A 21,495-nucleotide genomic window follows, 5' to 3' on the forward strand; every position below is an offset into this window, starting at 1 on the left:
GTTACCTCCAAGTCAACTATTACCTCCTAATTTAGAACTATCATTATAACTTGTTTTTAATTGACTATTCTATTTTTTTTTAATTTTTATTTATTTATGATAGTCACACACACACACACACACACACACACAGAGAGAGAGAGAGGCAGAGACATAGGGAGAGGGAGAAACAAGGTCCATGCACTGGGAGCCCGACATGGGATTCGATCCCAGGTCTCCAGGATTGCGCCCTGGGCCAAAGGCAACGCCAAACCGCTGCGCCACCCAGGGATCCCCGACTGTTCTATTTTTAAAAAGTCCACATATTCAACTAGTGGTAGATTTTAGTCTATTCTACTCTGAGGTCTGTGAACATCTGCAGGAAACATACTCTGCATGTCCATCTCTAAAACTTCTGGTCAGAAAAGCATACTTTGTAGTAGGATATATCAAATCAAAGATGTTGGTTTTATTAGTAGCAAGTGGTACGAAAGCATTTGTGTCATGGACTCTGGATTCGGAGCGCCTCCCTAGAAGAAGAGGAAACTCAAAGCCAGTGGCTAGGATTGGGTGTAGAATCCAAATTTGTACTACCTACATGTTTTGGAATTCCAGCCTGAAAAAATGAGCAAAAATGGGCTGTTGACACTTATGGGATAATTGGTAGGAAAAAAAAAAAAGCAAAATTGCCCTGGAGCAAGGGAAAGAATCAAGCATTTATCTTCAAGTTCTTGTATGAACTGAACTTAGAGTAACTCAGTATTAGAACCCAGCTAATAAATGTAAAAATGAAACAAATGGGGCAGCCCTGGTGGCTCAAGAGGTTTAGTGCCGCCTTCAGCCCAGGGCGTGATCCTGGAGACCCGGGGTCAAGTCATGTCAGGCTCCCTGCGTGGAGCCTGCTTCTCCCTCTGCCTGTGTCTCTGCCTCTTTCTCTCTGTCTCTCATGAATAAATAAATAAAATCTTAAAAAAAAAAAAAAAAAAGAAAAGAAAGAAACAGATGGTAGAATTAGATTAGGGATTGGCAAACTTCCATAAAGGTCCAGTTAGTAAATGTTTTACGTTTTATAGGCCACATAGTTTCTGTAACAACTGTTGAATTCACAAATGGGCAATGTTGAGTTCCAATAAAACTTTATTTAAAAACCAGGCAATGGGCTATAGTTTGTGGACTCCTGAATTAGGCTAACAGTTTAGAGCCTAAATTATCATTGTTTTTACTTGTTAACTTTAGTAATTAAATTCCAGGGAGTTTATTAAACACAGCCAACATCACTTATTATCTTTTAGTATAGATTCTCACTGAAATCCTGAATTTATGCCTTCTATGTTGATCCTAAGTGGATTAGATACTAAGTGGATGGTAGATACATATCTTTATTTTTATTTTTTATATCTTTAGATTATATGGATTTTCTTGGTGCTCTACCCATTAGCTATTTTATTTATTTATATGTGTAATTAATTTTTAAAAATTAAAAAATGTTTTATTAAGTAAACTCTAACCTCAATATGGGGCTTGAAGTCACAGCCCCAAGATCAAGGGTTGCGCACTCTACTGAGCCAGCCATGTGCCCTTCCATAGTTATTTTAAACTAAGAAATAAAAAAAAAATAAAAATAAAAAAATAAACTAAGAAATACTTTTGACTTTATAATGAGTTTATATAATCTTAAGTCATGACATTTGTAAATTTAAGTAGACTGTACTTTTTAAAATGTATTCAAGACAGATGTGAGATATTTCAGAGGTTATCTTCTAAAGTGTCATTTAGTAATTGCTAACTTTACACACATCATTTAGTAATTGCTACAAGTCTCTTGTTCTCCCCCCACCCCATCAAGTTGTCATCCGTTAAAAAATTTATTGGTCATCTATTTTGAAGATTGCTTTATTTGAAAGATAAATATAGGTTGATAGACTTTATGTTTTTCTTTTCTCTGCCTCTAGGAAGTATTTGAAAAGGAACAGTCAATCTGTGCTGCAGAGGAACAGCCAGCAGAAGATGGGGTAAAACTTGATTTTTTCTTACCTATCTTTCCTGGTGAAGGAAATATTTAGTTTTCTGACTCATAGTGTTGTAGGGGAGTAATTCAATTTATGAAAACATTTAGTGTAGCCATTTTCATCTCAAAATTACTCTGACTTCCAAATGAAACTATCGCTAACTTCAGAGTTTATATGTGTATTTGTGATTTACAGCAGGGTGATACTAATAAGAACAGAACAAAAGGAGGATGGCAACAGAAGAGCAAAGGACCCAAGAAAACTGCTAAATCAAAAAAAAAGAAGCCTTTAAAAAAAAAACCTACACCTGTGCCCTTACCACAATCAAAGCAACAGAAACAAAAACAGGCAAATGGAATTGTTGGGAGTGTAAGTTTATTACTGTTATTATCCTTATTGAGGTATACTTACACTAAAATGTTCAAATTCTATGTGAATGGTTCCTAAAATTTTCCATATGTATGAACCCATGATATCCAGGTTAAGATAGAAAACCTTAGCATCCTAGAAAGCTCATTTGTGTCCCTTCTCAGTCAGTGACCCTTCCATCTACCTCCATACCCTACATTTCTGGCTGTTACTACCACAGATTAGTTTTGTCTTTTCTTAAATTTCACATTAGTAGAAATATGTTTGTCTACTTTCATTTAGCATTATGTCTCTGAGATTTATCTGTGTTGTGTGTAGCAGCTGCCCATTCTTTCTGTGTATGTGATACTCCATTTTATGAATAGACTACAATTTATCTGTTCTGTGGTTGGTGGACACTTGGGTTCTTTCTAGTTTTGCCTGTTATTCAGTTAAAATGCTGTGCTTATTCATATACATGTCATTTTGTGGACATTCATTTTTCTTGGGTATGTACCTAGCAGTGGAATGTTGGGTCATAAAAGAAGTGTACATTTAACTCCATGAAAGAGCCTGTTTTTCCAAAGTTGTGCTATTCTATATTTCTACAAGCAAAACATGAGTTTTTGATGGTACTTAATTTTAAGGAAGTCTTTCATCCATTTTATGGTTAGTGCTTTTGTGTCCTGTTGACACTTATGCCTGTCAAAGAACATGGGGATGTTTTTCTGTTTTCTCCTAGAAGCTATTACTTTTTTACATGTTATATTTAGCTCTAGATAACATCTTGAATTAATTATTGCAAATAGCGTGAGATAGGGATTTGGACCACCTATTCTAGGACCATTTATTGACAACATCATCGTTTTCTCAGAATTGCAGTAGTGATTTGTTACAAAAAAAAGTGACCATAATTATATATGTGCAGATCGATTTATGGATTCGCTTGTCCATTCTATTGATTATTTGTTTATTCTTGGGTCAAAACACATTGTCTTAATTATCGTGAGTTTATATTAAGTTTTGAAATATGTTAGTATAAGTCCTCAAACTCTTATTTTACTTCTTTCAAATCATCTTGCCTATATTAGGTTTTTTGCATTTCCCTCAACTTATTTATTAATTGTGTGTGTGTGTTTTAATTTTAGTGCATGGGGAAGGGGCAGAGGGAGAGAGAATCCCAAGCTGAGGGTGGAGCCTGACTCGGGCTTGATCCCCTGACCCTGAGATCATTACTGAAGCCGAAATCAAGAGGATGCTTAACTAACTGAGCCGCCTGGGCACCCCTCCCTTGACATTTAAAAAATAAGGTTGACCGTTTCCACCAAAAACTGCTGGAAGTTAGATGAGGATTGCCTTGATTCTGTGGTCCAGTGTGGGGAGAATTCACATGTTAACAATATTGAGTCTTTTTTTTAAAGTTTTATTTATTTGAGAGAGAGAGAGAGAGAGAGAGCGAGCACAATTGGGGTGGGGTATTGGAAAGGGAGAAGCAGGTTCCCCATTGAGCAGGGAGCCAGACATAGGGCTCCATCCCAGGACCCTGAGATCATGACCTGAGCCTAAGGCAGACACTTAATAACTGAGCCACGCAGGTGCCCCGCAATATTGAGTATTTTTATTCATAATCATAGTTTATCTTTATTAATTTGGATCTTCCTTAATTTTTTCTCAACGGTGTTTTGTAATTTCCCAGTGGCAGAAGTATGGCACACTTTTAGTTAGAAAATACCGTTATGTATTTGATACTTTCTGGAGCTGTTGCATGTAACATTAAAAAAAAGACATCCTTCAGTGTTTATTACTGGTGCATAGACATAAAATTGCCTTCTAAATATTGACCTGGAGTCTTGAATTGACAATATGGGCATACCTTGTTTTATTGTACTTTAGTTTCTTGTGCTTGGCAGATACTGCATTTTTTTTACAAATTGAAGGTTCGTGGCAACCCTATGTTGAGCAAATCTATTAGCACCATTTTTCCAGCAGCATTTGCTCAGTTTGTGTTTCTGTCACATTTTAGTAATTCCCTCAATTATTTTAAACTTTGTGTTATTATATTCGTTATGGTGATCTGTGATCAGAGATTACAACTCCCTGAAAGCTCATACAGTCATTAGCATCTTTTAGCAATAAAGTATTTTTAATTAAGGCATGTACTTTAGACAGAATACTGTTTGCACACTTAACATACTATAGTATAGTGTAAACATAACTTATATGCAATGGGAAACAAAGTCATTTGACTTTATTGTGATAATCGCTTTACTGCATTGGTCTGGAACTGAACCTGCAATATCTCCAGGGTATGCCTTTAATTCTAACCATTTGTAGGTAGTTTTTAAAAGATTTTCTGGGTATGCAGTCATGCCATCTGAGAATAAAGACAGTTTTACTTTTTTCTTTTTAATCTTTTTTGCTTTTTCTTCCTTTCTGTCTTTCTGTATTGGCTGAAACTTTAAGTGTAATGTTGGTTAGGAATGAGGATGGTGGTCACCCTTGTCTTCTTGTTATCTCCAGGAGAAAGGGAACAAACTATTAAGTGTGATGTTAGCTCTAGGATTTTTTTGTAGAACTTCCTTACTAGGTTAAGGAAGTGTTCTCTTCTGTTCCCAGTTTGCTGAGAATTTTATTAAATGCCATTTCTCCATTTGTTGAGGTGATGATAAAATTTTCTCCTTTCTGTAATGTAGTGAATTATGTTGATGTATTTAAACATTTTAAACTATCCTTGCATTCCTGGGACAAATCCATTTTGTCATATTATCCTTTTTCATGTTTATCTGGATTTGCTAATACTTTGTTTAGGATTCCTACATCTGTTTTTATGATAGAATATTGGTTTGCCATTGTCCTTTCTTGTGGTACCTTTGCCACTTTTTTTTTTTTTAAGATTTCTATTTATTTATTCATTAAAGACACAGAGAGAGAAAGGCAGAGACGTAGGCAGAGGGAGAAGCAGGCTCCATGCAGGGAGCCCGATGTGGGACTTGATCCTGGGTCTCCAGGATCACACCCTGGGGCTGAAGGCGGTGCTAAACCGTTGAGCCAACTGGGCTGCCCCCTTGCCACGTTTTATATCAGGTTTATGCTGGCCTTATTAAGTTGGGGAATATTCTTTCTTTTTCTTTTTCCTGGAGGAGTTTGTATAAGATTGGGTTTCTTATTTGGAAGAACTATTTAGAGAAACCATCTGGGTGTAGGATTTTTTAAAAGGTTTAGTTATAGAGTCCATTTCTTTAACAAATTCTCCTTTTTTCCTTCTATCAATTTTAGTAAATTATATTTTTCAAGGAATTTGTCCATTCTAAGTTATCAAAGTTATTGACAAAGTTATCATAATATCTTTTATTTGTAATATCTTTTGAATCTATAGTAATGTCTCTTTTCTCCCTAATATTGGTAATTTGTATTACCAAATACAAATTCTCAAAAAAAAAAATACAAATTCTCTTTTCCCTTTGATCAGTTGTGCCTAATAAAAGTCTTTCAGCTTTATTAATCTTTTCAACAAACCAACTTAATGGCTTTAAGTTTCCCTTTGTATATCTGCCTTCTCTTTGATTTTGGGTCTGTATTACATACTTTGACTTTTTTAATACTTAATTTGCTGTTCTTTTTTCTTCTTGAAATGGATTAGTAAATAATTTTTGTTTGGGATGTTGCCTTTCCTTACTACATTATACTATGTCAGCAATAGAAGACCATATTAATTTCTCAAAGCAGTACTTTTCTATGAGCTTCCCATTTCCTCATCTTAAATAAAATATTTTATATAATTGGGATGCTTGAGTGGCTCAGTCAATTAAGTGTCTGACTCTTGGTTTTAACTCAGGGAGAGCTTTCAGGGTCGTGAGATGGAGCCCTGTGTTCTTGGGCTCCGAGCATAGTAAGAAGTTTGCTTGAGATTCTGTCTCCCTCTACACTTCCCACCCCCATGCAACACTCTCTCAAATAAATAATTGTCTTTAATAAACAAATGTATATATATATGTATATATGTGTGTGCATGTATAATATAATTGGTGTTTTGAAAGTTGTGCCATGTTGCCATTGTGTAGTATACTTTGCAAATAAAAATGTTTTGCAAACGTGAAAAATGATTAACAATGGACAAATAAGCTAAATGTTAAATAAAGTCTTTAGTCTGAGTACCACATGTTTACAAATAATTGCGTTTTTAATTCTCTAAAATTCTGTGTGAATAGTAAAATTATAATCTTGAGCTAATTTAATTATAATGGCAATAAGTTAGCTTCAGGGACTTAGAATTCACGGAGATATTCAGAACTTTTGTGTTTGCTTTTTCTTTTAGGAAGCTGCAGTAAAGGAAGATGAAGAAGAAGTTTCTGACAAAGGCAGTGATTCTGAAGAAGAAGAAACCAATAGAGAATCCCAAAGTGAAAAAGATGATGGTAGTGACAGAGACTCTGATAGAGAGCAAGATGAAAAACAAAACAAAGATGATGAAGCAGTAAGAATTATAGGTTTAAATAATAGTAATTATATACCTCTGTTTTGATTTTTGCTTTTTTTTTATTTACTTGTTTGTCTTAAACAATACCAATATATTTTATAATCTTATTTTGTAAGAATATGTGGGATGGTGGCCAAAATTATAAAGAAAAATAGTTTCCAACAAGGATTAGACCTCTTAATTTTCTTAAATATTAAATCGCTATTAGTATAGGATGTAGATTTGAGGTAAAGTCAGTTTGGTATCTTACAGTAGTTTTTAGCATTAGAGTTGAGTCTGCAAATGTATTAGGAAAGGTGGATTATGGCCTAACCAGTTACTTAGAAGAATCTTTCAGAAGTTCCAGGTAATATTTAAAGAAACCTCACTGTGGACTTGAATGACAAGAGGTTGGTTAAGGGGAAGATAACATTTACAGAATGCCACCTTGTTTCAAGAGGTATGTGAAACATTAAGGAAAGGAGGAGTCTCTAAGGAACTTACTAGATGGTGAGGGTAGAGAGAGTTGAAAAAATCTCTTAGTATGGCATTAAGTTATACCTGGTTTATGGTTGGGTTCTAGAAAAGAGGACTTGGTGGACAAATAATGGGTCCTGAGAGGCTTACTGCAAATGAACTGTAAGCTGATCAGCAATTCCTTTATGTTTGTGGTGTTCTGTTCTTTCTGATTGGGCCATTGACCTTAAAAGTTACGCCTGAATAACCTGTTAGACACAGGTTGAGGCCAGAAAGAGAATAAAAAAGTAAAGGGCAAAGGATAAAAGTATAAGGAATGGCAGCCATACCTTGGAGATATTACAGGCTTAGTACACACACAATGAAACTAGCATTGCAATAAAGCAAATAAAACAAATTTTTTGTTTCTTAGTGGATGTAAGTTATGTTTACACTATATTGTAGTGTAGTCTATAGAGTGTGCAATAGCATTGTCTCAAATAATATCAATGCCTTAATTAGAACATTCTTTATTGCTAAAAAATGCTAACCATCATCTGAGCTTTCAGTGAGTTATAACCTTTTTGCTGGTGGAAGCTCTTGCCTAAGTGTTGTTGGCTGCTAATTCTTTAGGGTTTTTAAAATGAGATGACAAAAAAGTTTACTGCATTGATTGTTCCTTTCACAAATGATTTCTCTGTAGCATTAGATGCTGTTTGATAGTAATTCACCCAGAGTAGAACTTCTTTCAGAATTGGAGTCAGACCTCTCAAACCCTGCCACTGGTTTGTCAGTTAAGTTTTTACAATATTTTAAATCCTATGTTGTCATTTCAACAATCTGGACAGCAGTTCACCAGGAGTGAATTCCATTTCAGGAAGTGACTTTCTTTGCTCATCCATCAGAAACAGCTCCTTATATGCCCAAGTTTTCTCATGAGGTTGCAGCAATTCAGTCATATCTTCAGGCACCTTTCTAATTTTAGATCTCTTGCTGTTTCTACCACATCTGCAATTACTTCCCCCAGTGGAGTCTTGAACCCCTCCAAGTAATCTGTGAAGGTTGGAATCAGCTTCTTCCAAACTTCTGTGAATCCTGATATTTTGACCTCTTCCCATGAATCATAAATGTTTAAATATATACATATATATATTCTTAATGGCACATAAAAGGGTGAATCAGAAGATTTTCAATACACTTTGCCCAGATCCACCAGAGAAGTCACTCACTATCTGTGGCAGCTATCACTTTAAAAAATATATTTCTAAACTAGTAAGACTTGAAAGTGATAATTACTCCTTGATCCATTTGCTGCAGAATGGATGTTGTGTTAGCAGGCATGAAAACATTAATTTTATTCTGCATCTCCATCAGAGCTCTTGGGTGACCAGGTGCATTGTCAGTGAGCAGTAATATTTTGAAAGGATTTTTTTTTTTTTTTTTTTTGAGTAGTCTGTCTCAACACTGGGCTTAAAATATTCAGTTAACCATGTTGTAAACAGATGTGTTGTCATTCAGGCTTTGTTATTCCATTTAGAGAGCACATGCAGAGTAGATTTAGCATAATTCTTAAGGGCCTTAGGATTTTCAGAATGGTGAGTATTGGCTTCAACTGAACATTACCAGCTGCATTAGCTCCTAAGAGGAGAGTCCGCCTGTCTTTCAAAGCCAGGCATTGACTTCTGTCTAGCTGTGAAAGTCTTAGATGGCATCTTCTTCCAGTATAAGGCTGTTTTGTCAGCATTGAAAATCTGTTATTTAGTGTAGCCATCTTCATTAATTATCCTAGCTGGGTCTTGTGGATAGTTTGCTGCAGCTTCTTCACCAGCACTTGCTGCTTCACCTTCCACTTTTATGTTATGGATACAGCTTCTTGCCTTAAACCTCATGAACCAACCTTTGCTAGCTTCAAATTATTCTTCTGCAGCTTCCTCGCCTCTTTTAGCCTTGATAGAATTGAAGAGGCAGGTCCTTGCTCTGGATTAAGACTTGGCTTAAAGAATTATTGTGGCTGGTTTGATCTTCTCTCCAGACCACTAAAACTTTCTCCATATGAGCAATAAGGTTGTTTTGCATTTTTACCATTCGTGTGTTCACTGGAGTAGCACTTTCAATTTCCTTCAAGAATTTTTCCTGTGCATTCACAACTCGGCTATTTGGCACAAGAGGCCTATCTTTCAGCCTATTTGGCCTTTCAACTTATCTCCTTCATTAAGCTTAAAAATTTCTAGCTTTTGATTTAAAGTGAGAGACATGCAGCTCTTCCTTTCACTTGACCATTTAGAGGTCATTGTAGGATTATTAATTGGCCTCATTTCAATATTGTGTCTCAGGGAAGCCCCAGGAGAGGGGAAGAGATAGAGGAACAACCCATTGATGGGTCAGAATGCTCGTTTATTGATTAAATTTGCCATTTTATGTGGACATGGTTCGTGGTGCCCCAAAACAACTATTAAAGTACGTCAAAGATAAATGATCACAGATTACCATAACAAATATAATGAAGTTTAAAATATGGCAGGAATTACCAAAATGTAACACGGAGACATGATGTGAGCAAATAAATGCTGTTGGAGAAATGGCAATAATAGACTTGCTTGACACAGGGTTGCCACAAACCTTCAATTTGTGAAAGCCACAATATTTGGAAAGCATGAATGTGCAAAGTGCAATTAAATGAGGTATGCCTGTAATGTACCTGCCCTTGAGAATGGTGGGGGAAAATGAGGATGACTTTTTAGCAGTTGCTGGCCCTCGACTGTTTTTGTACTTTGGGAATTAAATTGATTGCCAAGAAATTAAAGCCTATTAAAGGAAATTATTTCCCCAGCCGCACTTTGAGAAGGAGTTGACATATTACTTTCTGAGTATAGTATTAGGATTATAGAGGTGACAGACTAGTTTCTTTAGATACCAAAAATACATTCATTCAGTTGTCAAATAATTATACAAACAGTTATTCATTATCTGTCACATTGCAAGCACTATGTTAGATGAGAGGAATGCAAGCCAAATGTAAAACAGATTCTGCCCTTGCATAATATACAGTAGGCTAGTGGGGAAGGCAGACTTGTAAATAAAACATTAATGTACAAAAGAGATTATGCACATTTTGTGCAAGGTACAGTGATAGCACAAAGGAGTGAGTGAGTGGTCAGCTCACTTGAGGGAAATTTATGGTATTCAGGAGTTTGTGGTTTAGGCTTTAGTGGCTCCCGAAGGAATAGTAATAGAAATTTGCCAGATTAGAGAAAGAAAGAGAAAACAAAAATCCAGACATGGAGTGAGATAGCTTTGTGAGTTCAGAGAAGTCAAGGTAGTTTGAAGTGACAAGAATAGAAAGTGCAAAAAGATAGGCAGTGGCAGGAGATTGGAAAGATTGGCCCAGGTAGATCATGACTGTGTAGTTCATGCTAAAGGGCTTAGATTTGATTTACGAAATGTTGCATTGTAGGTTTTGAGCAGGGAAACGATCAGGTTTGTGGAACTGAACTCTTTGGTAGTTAGCATTGTTAGGAATAATAGTTGGAAGATGAAAACTTCATTAAAAACATATTTGATTTCAAATGTTTGATTTTTGCTTTACTAGGAGTGGCAAGAATTACAACAAAGTATACAGCGGAAGGAGAGAGCTCTACTGGAAACCAAATCAAAGATAACACATCCTGTTTATAGTCTTTACTTTCCTGAGGTGAGTTATTCATGCCTCAGTGTTTTCCTTATCCATTTACTTTCTCTTTGGGGATTTTTCATATGCCCTTTATCCCTCTTTGGTGTACACTGGCTTAAATGTGCTAAAGATGGTCTGTTCTTGATAGGCAACATTTTGAAGGATACATTTCAGTATGAATTAGATTTAGTGAACATGGTATTTATTGAGAGGATTGTTAACTTTTTAAGTATTTCTATAGTTTCCTGGGTTTTTGTCTTTTTCATGCCTGGATTACTGAAGGTTGTACTGAATAATAATTTCTCTTTAGCAGTTCAGGCAGTCTTTCAGACAAATGTGTATTTTGTCCTCATCCTAGGACTACATGGGTTTTGTGAATCTGTCACTTCTATCAAATTTTAAAAAGGATTTTAAAAGTGCTTAAATTTTTCCCATGGGTTTTCTCTGATGGTCCTATACTGGCCACCTGGAGCCACTACACTTGCTCTGGCCTTAGTAATTTCCCCAGTCCATGGGTGTGGGACCAGCTAAGTTCAAGTAGGAGTTGAGAGTGACTGAACCCCAAGTTCAGGACAGATTGATCAGTGATGTTTGTTCTCTTGTCCTTGTTTAGTTTGTGGCTGTGGCCTGCTCAACGTTCGATCTCCTTGAGTTTTTTGTCTTTCAAATGAATTTGGGATTTGCATGACGTTTTGCTTTTGCCATGACTCTGTCTATGGCCAGGGGTCAAGAACTGGTTGCCTCTTAGTTCAGTGATGCTGCTCCACAGACTGCCTCTGAGCTTTGCCATAGAACCTTCTGCTCAGCACTCATGTTTGGCAGGTGATTTCATGTATAAATCTGCTTTCTGCTTTAGAATGTCAATCCAGAGTTGCTGGGGGCTGCTGAAGGCAAATTCCCAAGTAATTTGGCTTTCCTAATAATAAATGAATGGCTCTGCACAGACTGTTGTTTTGACTTGGAAAGAAGTCAGCCTAGGATTCCATGTTAATACGCTCGCTGATCTTCTGGCATGTCCTGAGCTTTAGCCCATCTGGTAAAGGCACTTTGCCCATTGCGGTGGTAGCTTGCCAGCCCCAGGGCTCCCGAAATCAAGCAAGTAGATTCCACTCATTGATTGGTTTTAAAAGTGCCATGGGATATTATAAGCTGTATAATTTGTACCCTTATAATAGTTCATTTTAGTCTATGCTTAGTTAATAAGCAAAACATCCATTCACTGCCTTAGAACATGTTAACCTTGAAAACGCTTTTTTCTAACTTAAGCTACAACTACACTATAAACATCTCAATGTACCATTTATTAGATAAGTTTAGTTAGGATTTTCCTAACATTTACCTACCTTCCGGTGTACCTACCCAACTACCCTAACAACCAGACTACCCGCTTAAATTGCTTGAAGTTTTATGATTGTAATTGACCTATATGTTACTGAAACTCAATCATTATACTTACTGTGTTAAGAATGGAAGGATTCTCACACAACAGAAAAACTGTTGTGTTGAAGGTGCAAATAGCTCATGCTAGAACATCTTTTCCACTTTCACTATGTGCATCAAAGAGTCTAGGCACAGATACGATGCTATGGATTGATATTCACCAGTTTCTTAATAAATATTCTTGAATGAATCTCATTTTAATCAAATAATCTGGGAGAGAAGAGGGAAAGACATTCTTTTGGTGGAGAGATAAAGAAGAATTGCACATTCTTGAGCATATCCCTGTGCTGCTTACATTATGTGTATGTTCTGGTAATGAGATTTTTGACAGTGAACTGCCAGAACCACTTAAATGATCGATGTGTCTACCTTATTTCATTAATAATCATGATTTTCATTTTTCACACTCAATATGTTAGACATTCCAACATATCTTTTGCTTGTATTATCTCCGTTCATCTTCATAACACAGCCTGAGGTCGACACTCAGTCATTTAACAGAGAAGAAAAGCGAGGTTTAGAGAAATGAAACAGTCTGTGTGGCTTTAAAACAGGCATCAGCAAACCGCAGCCTGCAGACAAGTCTGCCTCCTTACCTGTTTTTTGAGTGAAGTTTTATTGGGGCACAGTCACACTCATTCTTTTCATGTTACCATTGGCAGAGTTGAGTAGTTGTGACTCAGACTCTGGCCCACTTTGAGTCCATTATGTCTTTACCTGCTTTGTGTGTACAAGACACATATAGACAAACATGCATACATACACCTATTGTGGTAATCCACCTTGGGTTAAGCAGAAGTTGCTTAACTTAAATTGTGATTTATTTGTACTTGTGATTTATTTATTTTGCTTATTAATGTTGTAGTTTTTTGTAGTTTACAAGAGTTTTTTTTTTAGTTGACCTTAGTGTAGCATTCTTAGAAAGATCAAATTTTAATGTCTTATGGTTAAAATAAAATAGAAAGTGCAAGTGATTTGGCTTAAAAAGACCTTTTCCCTACGATTCTGTTTTCAGTAAAAAGTCTTTTTTTTTTTTTTTTAATCTTTCTTTTGGATAATTGAGAATTTAGTCTAGTGTTGTTTTGGTTGAGTATTTAGAATATCCTACAGCTTATTTATTTTTTAGCTCCCAAAAAGCCGTTTTAGAAAGCTATCTTCCCTGATCAGTTCTTAAGCAGTGGATACCAAGAGATGACTTAATAGTTACTGATGTGTCCTGTACAGCCGTGCTCACTGATCACACTGAAATTTGGTGCTTCCAGACTACTTGGGCTTCTGTTTTGGGGGCTTTATAAAAAAAGCTCTTCTATCTCCTTTCAGTTCTTCCAGCTGTCATTGCAGTTCTTCCTGCATTTTGGCAATTTCTTTACTGAGCTCTTTTTCTATTCCTAATCTTTTATGAGGTACAACTAGAAATACTACACTTACTAAAATCAGGTGGAGTGGAATCTGAGATGCTCTTATAAGTAGTAAGTTTCAATGATTTCTGATTTGGTTGCCCAAGTCCCTTCCACTCCTACTTTCTGGCTTTTGCTTATTACTAGGTAAGATTACTAAGATTATTTGTTAGATGTTATTGTAGTAGCTTATAATGTTTTATTTTTTAGACTATCTTTTATTTAAGGTTAGTACAGGGGTTTTTAATACAGAGGCCCATCATTAGGATTTCTTTAAGGGGCCATTTAAGACCCCAAAATTACATGCAGAATTCTTTTGGACAATAGATCTACAAATGGTTAAGAACGATTTATTCATTCAGTAAATATTGAATATTTTGTACCAGGCACTGTATCTGTGCTAGAAATACTTTAATGATAAAACCAGAACAATACCTCTAAAAGAAGACAAGGCAAAACAGTTATCTAATTCTTTCTGATAACACACACTCTTTTTTTTTTTCTTTGCAGGAAAAACAAGAATGGTGGTGGCTTTATATTGCAGATAGGAAGGAACAGACATTAATATCTATGCCATATCATGTGTGTACACTAAAAGATACAGAAGAGGTAATTATCCAACAACATTATTTCCGTTTTTACAAATGTATGGTGTCTCATCATCATGCTGCTTCTCATAAAGTCTTTTTTAGAAATCAGTTTATCGTATTTTGCTTATTGTTTTTATTTGTTAAGACACATTTTATAACTTCTCTGTGTCTTTTTTTGGGCTGGTAGCTGATTGGAAATTTATACAGTATTGCTAAAGGCAGGCAACTTGATCAGTCCTAAAAACTTGTTTTCAACTTATTTTTGGGAGTTTTCACTGTTAATGTCTAAGAATATATGCTTTTTGTTTTCTTGTCCAGAATTTAATTATATTTTATAAAAATTTATGATTTTTGCCTTCATTGGATTAGTGCTAAATGTCTTTGGTCTTATAAACAAAGTTAATAACTGGTAATTAGGGACACCTGGGTGGCTCAGTGGTTGAGCGTCTGCCTTTGGCTCAGGTTGTGACCCCAGGGTCCTGGGATCAAGTCCCACACATCGGGCTTCTAGCAGGGAGTTTGCTTCTTCCTCTGCCTATGTCTCTGCCTCTCTCTCTCTCTCTGTCTCTCATGAATAAATAAATTTAAAAATCTTTTTTAAAAAATGGTAATTAGGTTTTTAGAGTGGAATTTTTAAATATGTGGCATTATTCATTGTTGATGACATCACTAATACATTATTGCGATGAACATAGTTTGTCCTTGGGAACTCCTTTCTGTTTTCTTCATGCTACTTTTCTAGAAAGAAGATTCTTTCTGCCTGGACTTGGTAGACAAGAGCAAGGTTTTTTTTGAATATCAAGATAGTTCTATGATGTTGATTTTTAGTCCAAAAAGTATTTTTCCAACTTTATAAGCGAGTAGTAAATACATGAAGTAGTTTGTTTTTATTTGACACCTAGAGGTAAATTAAGGGTATTTCTTGGATAGAGCAGTTCTTTTTTTTTTTTAATTTAAGTTTTACTTATTTTTGAATAGATAATATATTTCTCTAGTTAATATTTCAGAAGATATACAAAAGCGCACCCACTGAAACATCCCTGTCTCTCAGTCACCCATTTCCTTTCCTAGAGGCCATCAATATTATCAGATTTTTATGTATTCTTCATGTGATACTGTAGTAAATTATGAGCAAATACATATGCATATTTTCTCCAGTATTGCATATAAAAAGCATACACCTTCCCTTTTTCTCTCAGTGATATAACTTGGAATTTGTTCCAAGTTAACTACAGAAAAACCTTCCTCATTCTTTTTTACAGCTGCATAATACTCTTTTGAGTGGTTGTTTATTATGTAGCACTCTACCATTTAATGGACTTAAAAATTACTTCTTTTGCTTCAGTAAATAAGTTCATATGTCACTTTGCACTTGTATAAACATACAGGATTAATTCATTGAGGTAGAATTAGTGAATCAGAGGCTGTGTATACACTGTAATTTTGTTAGATGTATGCTAGATATTTATTTCTCCATAAGGAGAATGAATGTTTAAGAATGCCCTTTATTTCTCAATGTGTCAGACATTTTGAGTGTCATTGCTGATCAGAAAGGTGAAAATGGCATCTTAGTGTTATTTTTTCCTTCTGATCTTTTATTTTAAAAAGTTTCAAGCCTATAGAAATGTTGCAAGCACACGATCATGAGCTCCATCATAAGATCCTTCATCTACACTGAATTAACATTTTCTCTTATATTTAAGATAGTTTAATATTTTTCTCTACATGATGTTTATAACATCATAACATTATAACCCTAAATATTTGACATGTATCTCATAAGAACAAGGGCCATCTCCTGCATAGCACAATAAAATTATATTTAGGAGAGTTAGCATTGATATGGTGTTCATCTAATAATGCAATCCATATTCAGATTTTCTTAAATATTTCACTAACATATGTTACAATTTTTATTTATTTTTAAAGATTTTATTTATTCATGAAAGACAGAGAGAGAGGCAGAGACATATGCAGAGGGAGAAGCAGGCTCCCTATGGAGAGCCTGATGTAGGACTCAACCCCAGAACTCTGGGATCATGACCTGAGCCAAAGGTAGACACTCAACCACTGAGCCACCCAGGTGCTTCTTGTTTTGCTTTTAAACTCAAGGATCATACATTACATTTGGTTCTCATTCCTCTTTATTCTAGAACTCTTTTTGGCATTTTTGTTTTTAAATTTTTCATGCCATCATTTTTGAAAAGTCCAGGCAAAATATTTTGTAGAATATCCCTCAGTTTTAATTTGTCTCATTGATTACTCATAATTATATTCATCTTAAATATTTTTGGCAAAAATACTACATGAGTGATATAATCTTAGTTGGTTGCATTGGGGCACATTATATCAGTTTGCCCCACATGCCATGGTTGAACATTTAATTAAGGCTTCTCTCTACTCTAGAACATATTTTTTTCCTCTAATCTTTGGGGTAATACTTGGGTACTATGTTAATATCTTGTTCTCTAATAGTCTTTTACCCATTCATTTTATTATACACTGATGATTCTTGCCTGAATCACTTTTTACTATGCTAATTATTTTCGTAATGTCAATTTTGTATCTCTCTTAAGAGTGAAACTGAACATCTTTCAGTGTATTTGAATTGTACTTTTTTGTGTGTCTGTGACTATTTTTCATTTTTGTTGGGTTATTGATGTTTCAGTTGTTTGGAGGAATTCTTGTTTTAAATATTATATCCCGTTGTGATATTTTTTGCAAATATTCTCCCCAATTTGTTTTACTATTATGGTTGTTTTTACCAAGCAAAAATACAAATATTTATTCATTTACTTGGTGTATTTTTGATAATGTGATTTGATTTCTTCTTTTATAATTTCTGGGTTTTGTGGTGTACTTAGAAAGGTCAAACTGTGAGATTAATTTTTTAAAAATGATATTTCCATGAATTTTCTAGTTTGTTTTTTCTAGTTTGTTTTAGTAATCTTACCTACAAAAACTAGATTTTGGAGATTGGAGGCAGATCACCAGAACATCAAAATGCCATCTTAATAATTTATTCTTCCTTTAAGTGGAATTGAAACTTTTTCTTTAATCATCTGGTGCTCACCACAATTGCACTTCTTAATCCCCATCACCATTTTCACCCATTCCCTGCCCACCTCCCCTCTGGTAACCCTTGGTTCTCTATAGTTGAGAGTCTGTTTCTTTGTTTCTCCCTCTTTTTTTTTTTTGTTTTTTTTTACTTCCTTTGCTCATTTGTTTTGTTCCTTAAATTTCACATATGAGTGAAATCTTACAGTGTTTGACTTAGTTCACTTAGCATTATACTCTCTAGCTTTCCATTGCAAATGGCAAGATTTCATTCTTTTTTTATGGCTAATAGTCCATTGTTTGTATATACCACATCTAAGGTCATCCATCAGTTGGTGGATGTTTGATCTGCTTCCATAATTTGGCTATTGTAAGTAAGGCTGCTATAAATATAGGGATGCATGTATCTCCTTGAGTTAGTGTTTTGTGTTTTTCTTAAGATTTATTTATTTTAGAGAGCAGGGGGAGGGGCACAGGAGTGGGAGAGAGAATCTCAAGCAGACTTCCTGCTGAGCACAGAGCCCAACATGGGGCTTGATCTCATGACCCTACGACCACGATTTGAGCTGAAACCAGGAGTCAGACGCTTAACCAACTGAACCACCCAGGTGCCCCTGAATTAGTGTTTTTGTGTTTTGGGGTAAATACCTAGCACTGCGATTGCTAAATCGTAGGGTACTTCTATTTTTAACTTTTTGAAGAACCTCAGTGCTGTTTTTCACAGTGACTGCACCAGTTTGTATTCCTACCAAAGTGCAGGAGAGTTCTGTTTTCTTCACATCCTTGTCGACACCAGTTGTTTCTTATGTTTTTGGCTTTAGCCATTCTGACAGGTGTGAGGTGATATCTCATTTTAGTTTTGACCTCTGTGTCCCTGATAAGTCATGCTGAGCATCTTTTCATGTGTCTGTTGGCCATCCATATGTCTTCTTTGAAGAAATGTCTGTTCATGTCTTCCGCCCATTTTTAATTGGATTTTTTTTGGGTTTTGGGTGTTGAGTGTTATAAGTTCTTCATAAACTGGATACTAACACATTTTTTTAAAAAAGATTTCTTTGAGAGAGAGAGAGAGAGCGTGCACATGTGTAAGCAGGAGAGGGGCAGAGGAAGAGGGAGAGAAGCAAACTCCCAGCTGAGTGAGGAACCTGTCACAGGGCTCAGTCTCATGACCCTGAGATCATGACCTGAACCAGAATCGAGACTTGGACACTTAACTAATTAACCACCCATGTGCCCCATTGGATGCTAACCCTTTATCAGGGTTAGCCTTTTAGTTTTGTTGATTGTTTCCTTTATTGCGCAGGTTTTTTATTTTGATGAAGTCCAGTAGTTTATTTTTGCTTTTGTTTCCCTTGCCTCAGGAGACAAGAAAAAAAGTTTCTCTGGGCAATGTCAAAGAAGATACTCCCTGTCTTCTAGGATATTTATGGTTTCAAGTCTCACATTTAGGCCTTTAATCCATTTGAATTTATTTTTATGTATGATGTAAGAATAAGAAGGTGGTCTAGGTTCTTTCTTTTGCATGTTGCTGTCCTTTTTTCTCAGCACCGTTTGTTGAAGAGACTTTTTCCCACCAGATATTCTTTCCTGCTTTGTTGAAGATTAATTGACCATACAATTTTGGGTTTATTTCCAAATTTTCTATTCTGTTCCATTAATCTGTGTGTTTTTGTGCCAGTACCATACTGTTTTGGTCACTTTGTAATATAAAGTTGTTTTGATCAACTTTGTAATATAACTTGAACTCTGGAATTGTAATGCCTCCAGCTTTGCTTTCCTTTTTCAATATTATTTTGGCTAGTCGGGGTCTTTTGTGGTTCCATATAAATTTTAGGATTATTTGTTCTGGTTCTGGAAAAATACTGTTGGTATTTTCGTAGGGATTCCATTGAGTGTAGATTGCTTTGGGTAGTAGAGATATTTTAACAATATATGTTCTTCCAACCCATGAGCCTGGAATGTCTTTCCATTTCTTTGTGACTTCTTCAGTTTCTTTCATTAGTATTGTATAGTTTTCAGAGTAGAGGAGTAAACCTCTTTGGTTAGATTTATTCCTAAGTACCTTACTATTTTTGGTATAGCTGTGAATGGGATTGATTTCTTATTTCTCTTTCTGCTGCTTCATTTTCGGTGTATAGAAACGCAACAAATTTCTGTCCATTGATTTTGTAGCCTGTGACTTTATCAGTTCTAGCAGTTTTTTGGTGGAGCCTTTCAGGTTTTCTATATCTAGTATCATGTCATCTGCACGTACTGAAAGATTTCTTTCTTTCTTACCGACTTGGATACCTTTCTGTTGTCTGGTTGCTGTAGCTAGGACTTCCAGTGTTATGTTGAATAAAAGCATTGAGAGTGGACGTCCTTGTCTTGTTCCTGACCTTAGGGGAAGGGCTCTCAGTTTTACACCATTAAGGATGATGCTAGCACTGGGGTTTTGCATACGAGAATGGCCTTTATTACACTGAAGTATGCTCCCTCTACACCTACTTTATTGAGGGCTCTTTTTTTATTTTTAATTTTTTTTTTTAAAGTAAGCTTCACACCCAGCACAGAGGTCAACGTGGGGCTTGAACTCATGACCTTGAACTGAGATCAAAAGTTGGAAGCTTAACCAACTGAGCCACCCAAGTGCCTCTTATTGAGGGTTTTTAATCACGAATGAATGTTGTACTTTGTCAGATGCTTTTTCTGTGTCTATTGGAATGATCATAAGGTTCTTATCCTTTCTCTTATTGATGTGCTGTATCATATTGATTTGTATATATTGAACCAATCTTGCAACCCAAGAATAAATCCCAGTTGATCATGGTGAATGATTCTTTTAATGTATTGTTGGATTTGTTTTGCTAGTATTTTCTTGAAGATTTTTGCGTCTATTCTCATCAGAGATAATGGCCTGTAGTTTTTTCTTTCTTTCTTTCTTTCTTTCTTTCTTTCTTTCTTTCTTTCTTTCTTTCTTTCTTTCTTTCTTTCTTTTAGGTAATATATCTGGTTTTGGTATGAGGGTAATGCTGGCTTCATAGAATGAATTTGGAAACTTTCCTTCCTTTTCTATTTTTTGGAATAGTTGGAGAAGGTATTAACTCTTCTTTAGATGGTGTAGAATTCACCTGTGAAGCCATCTGGTCCCGGAGTTTTGTTTTTCGGGAGTTTTTTGATTACTGATTAAATTTCTTTGCTGGTTATCAGTCTTTTCAAGTTTTCTATTCCTGTTTTAGTTTTGGTAGGTTGTATGTTTCTAGGAATGTATCCATTTCTTCTAGGTTGCCCAATTTGTTGGCATATAGTTTTCCGTAATAATCTCTTAAAATTGTATTTTTGTGGTGGTGGTGATTTTTCCTCTCTCATTTGTGTTTTTATTTGGGTCTTTTCTCTTTCTTGATAACTCTGGGTAGAGGTTTATCAGTTTTATTGATTTTTTTCCTTTCCTTTCCTTTCCTTTTTTTCTTTTTTTTTTTTAAGAACCAACTTTTGCCTTCATTGGTCTGTTGTATTGTTTTCTTTAGTTTCTAGATCATTAATTTCTGCTCCAATCTTTATTATTTCCTTCCTTCTGCCGGTTTTAGGTTTTGTTTGCCACTCTTTTTCTGCCTCCTTTAGGTCAAAGTTTGGTTGTTTATTTGAGATTTTTCTTGCTTCTTGAGGTAGGCCTGTATTGCTTATAAACTTCTCTCTTACAGCTGCTTTTGCTGCCTCTCAAAGGTTTTGAGTTGTTGTGTTTTCATTTTCATTTGTTTCTTTTATTTCCTGGTTGATACATTCATTGTTTAGTAGCAGATTATTTAACCTCCATGTGGTTGTGGTCTTTCCAGATTTTTTCTTGTGGGTTATTTCTAGTTTCATAGTGTTATGGTCAAAAAAGATGTAGGGTATGAATTTGTTGAGACTTGTTTTGTGACCTAACATGTAATCTTTTCTGAGGAATGTTCCACATGCACTTGAAAAGAATATGTATTCTGCTGTTTAGGGTGGAATGTTCTGAATATATCTGTTAAATCCATCTGGTCCAGTGTGTCTTTAAAGCCTTGATTTCCTTGTTGATTTTCTGTTTAGATTATCTATCTATTGATATAAGTGGGGTATTGAAGTCCCC

The 21,495-nt window shown here is 35.4% G+C and overlaps 1 protein-coding gene across 1 annotated transcript in view; it reads left to right on the top strand.

Annotated features, from left to right (window-relative positions):
• The window catches only part of SEC63 (SEC63 homolog, protein translocation regulator), a 74,398-nt gene that overhangs the window by 46,181 nt on the left and 6,722 nt on the right, over window positions 1–21,495 (top strand). The window contains exons 15-19 of the mRNA XM_041758961.1: window positions 1,932–1,991; window positions 2,184–2,357; window positions 6,652–6,810; window positions 10,838–10,939; window positions 14,266–14,364. Of these exons, the coding sequence (XP_041614895.1) occupies window positions 1,932–1,991; window positions 2,184–2,357; window positions 6,652–6,810; window positions 10,838–10,939; window positions 14,266–14,364 (594 nt within the window). The remainder of the gene's footprint in view (window positions 1–1,931; window positions 1,992–2,183; window positions 2,358–6,651; window positions 6,811–10,837; window positions 10,940–14,265; window positions 14,365–21,495) is intronic.

Source organism: Vulpes lagopus, chromosome 1, assembly GCF_018345385.1.
Source record: "Vulpes lagopus strain Blue_001 chromosome 1, ASM1834538v1, whole genome shotgun sequence".
NCBI lineage: Eukaryota > Metazoa > Chordata > Mammalia > Carnivora > Canidae > Vulpes > Vulpes lagopus.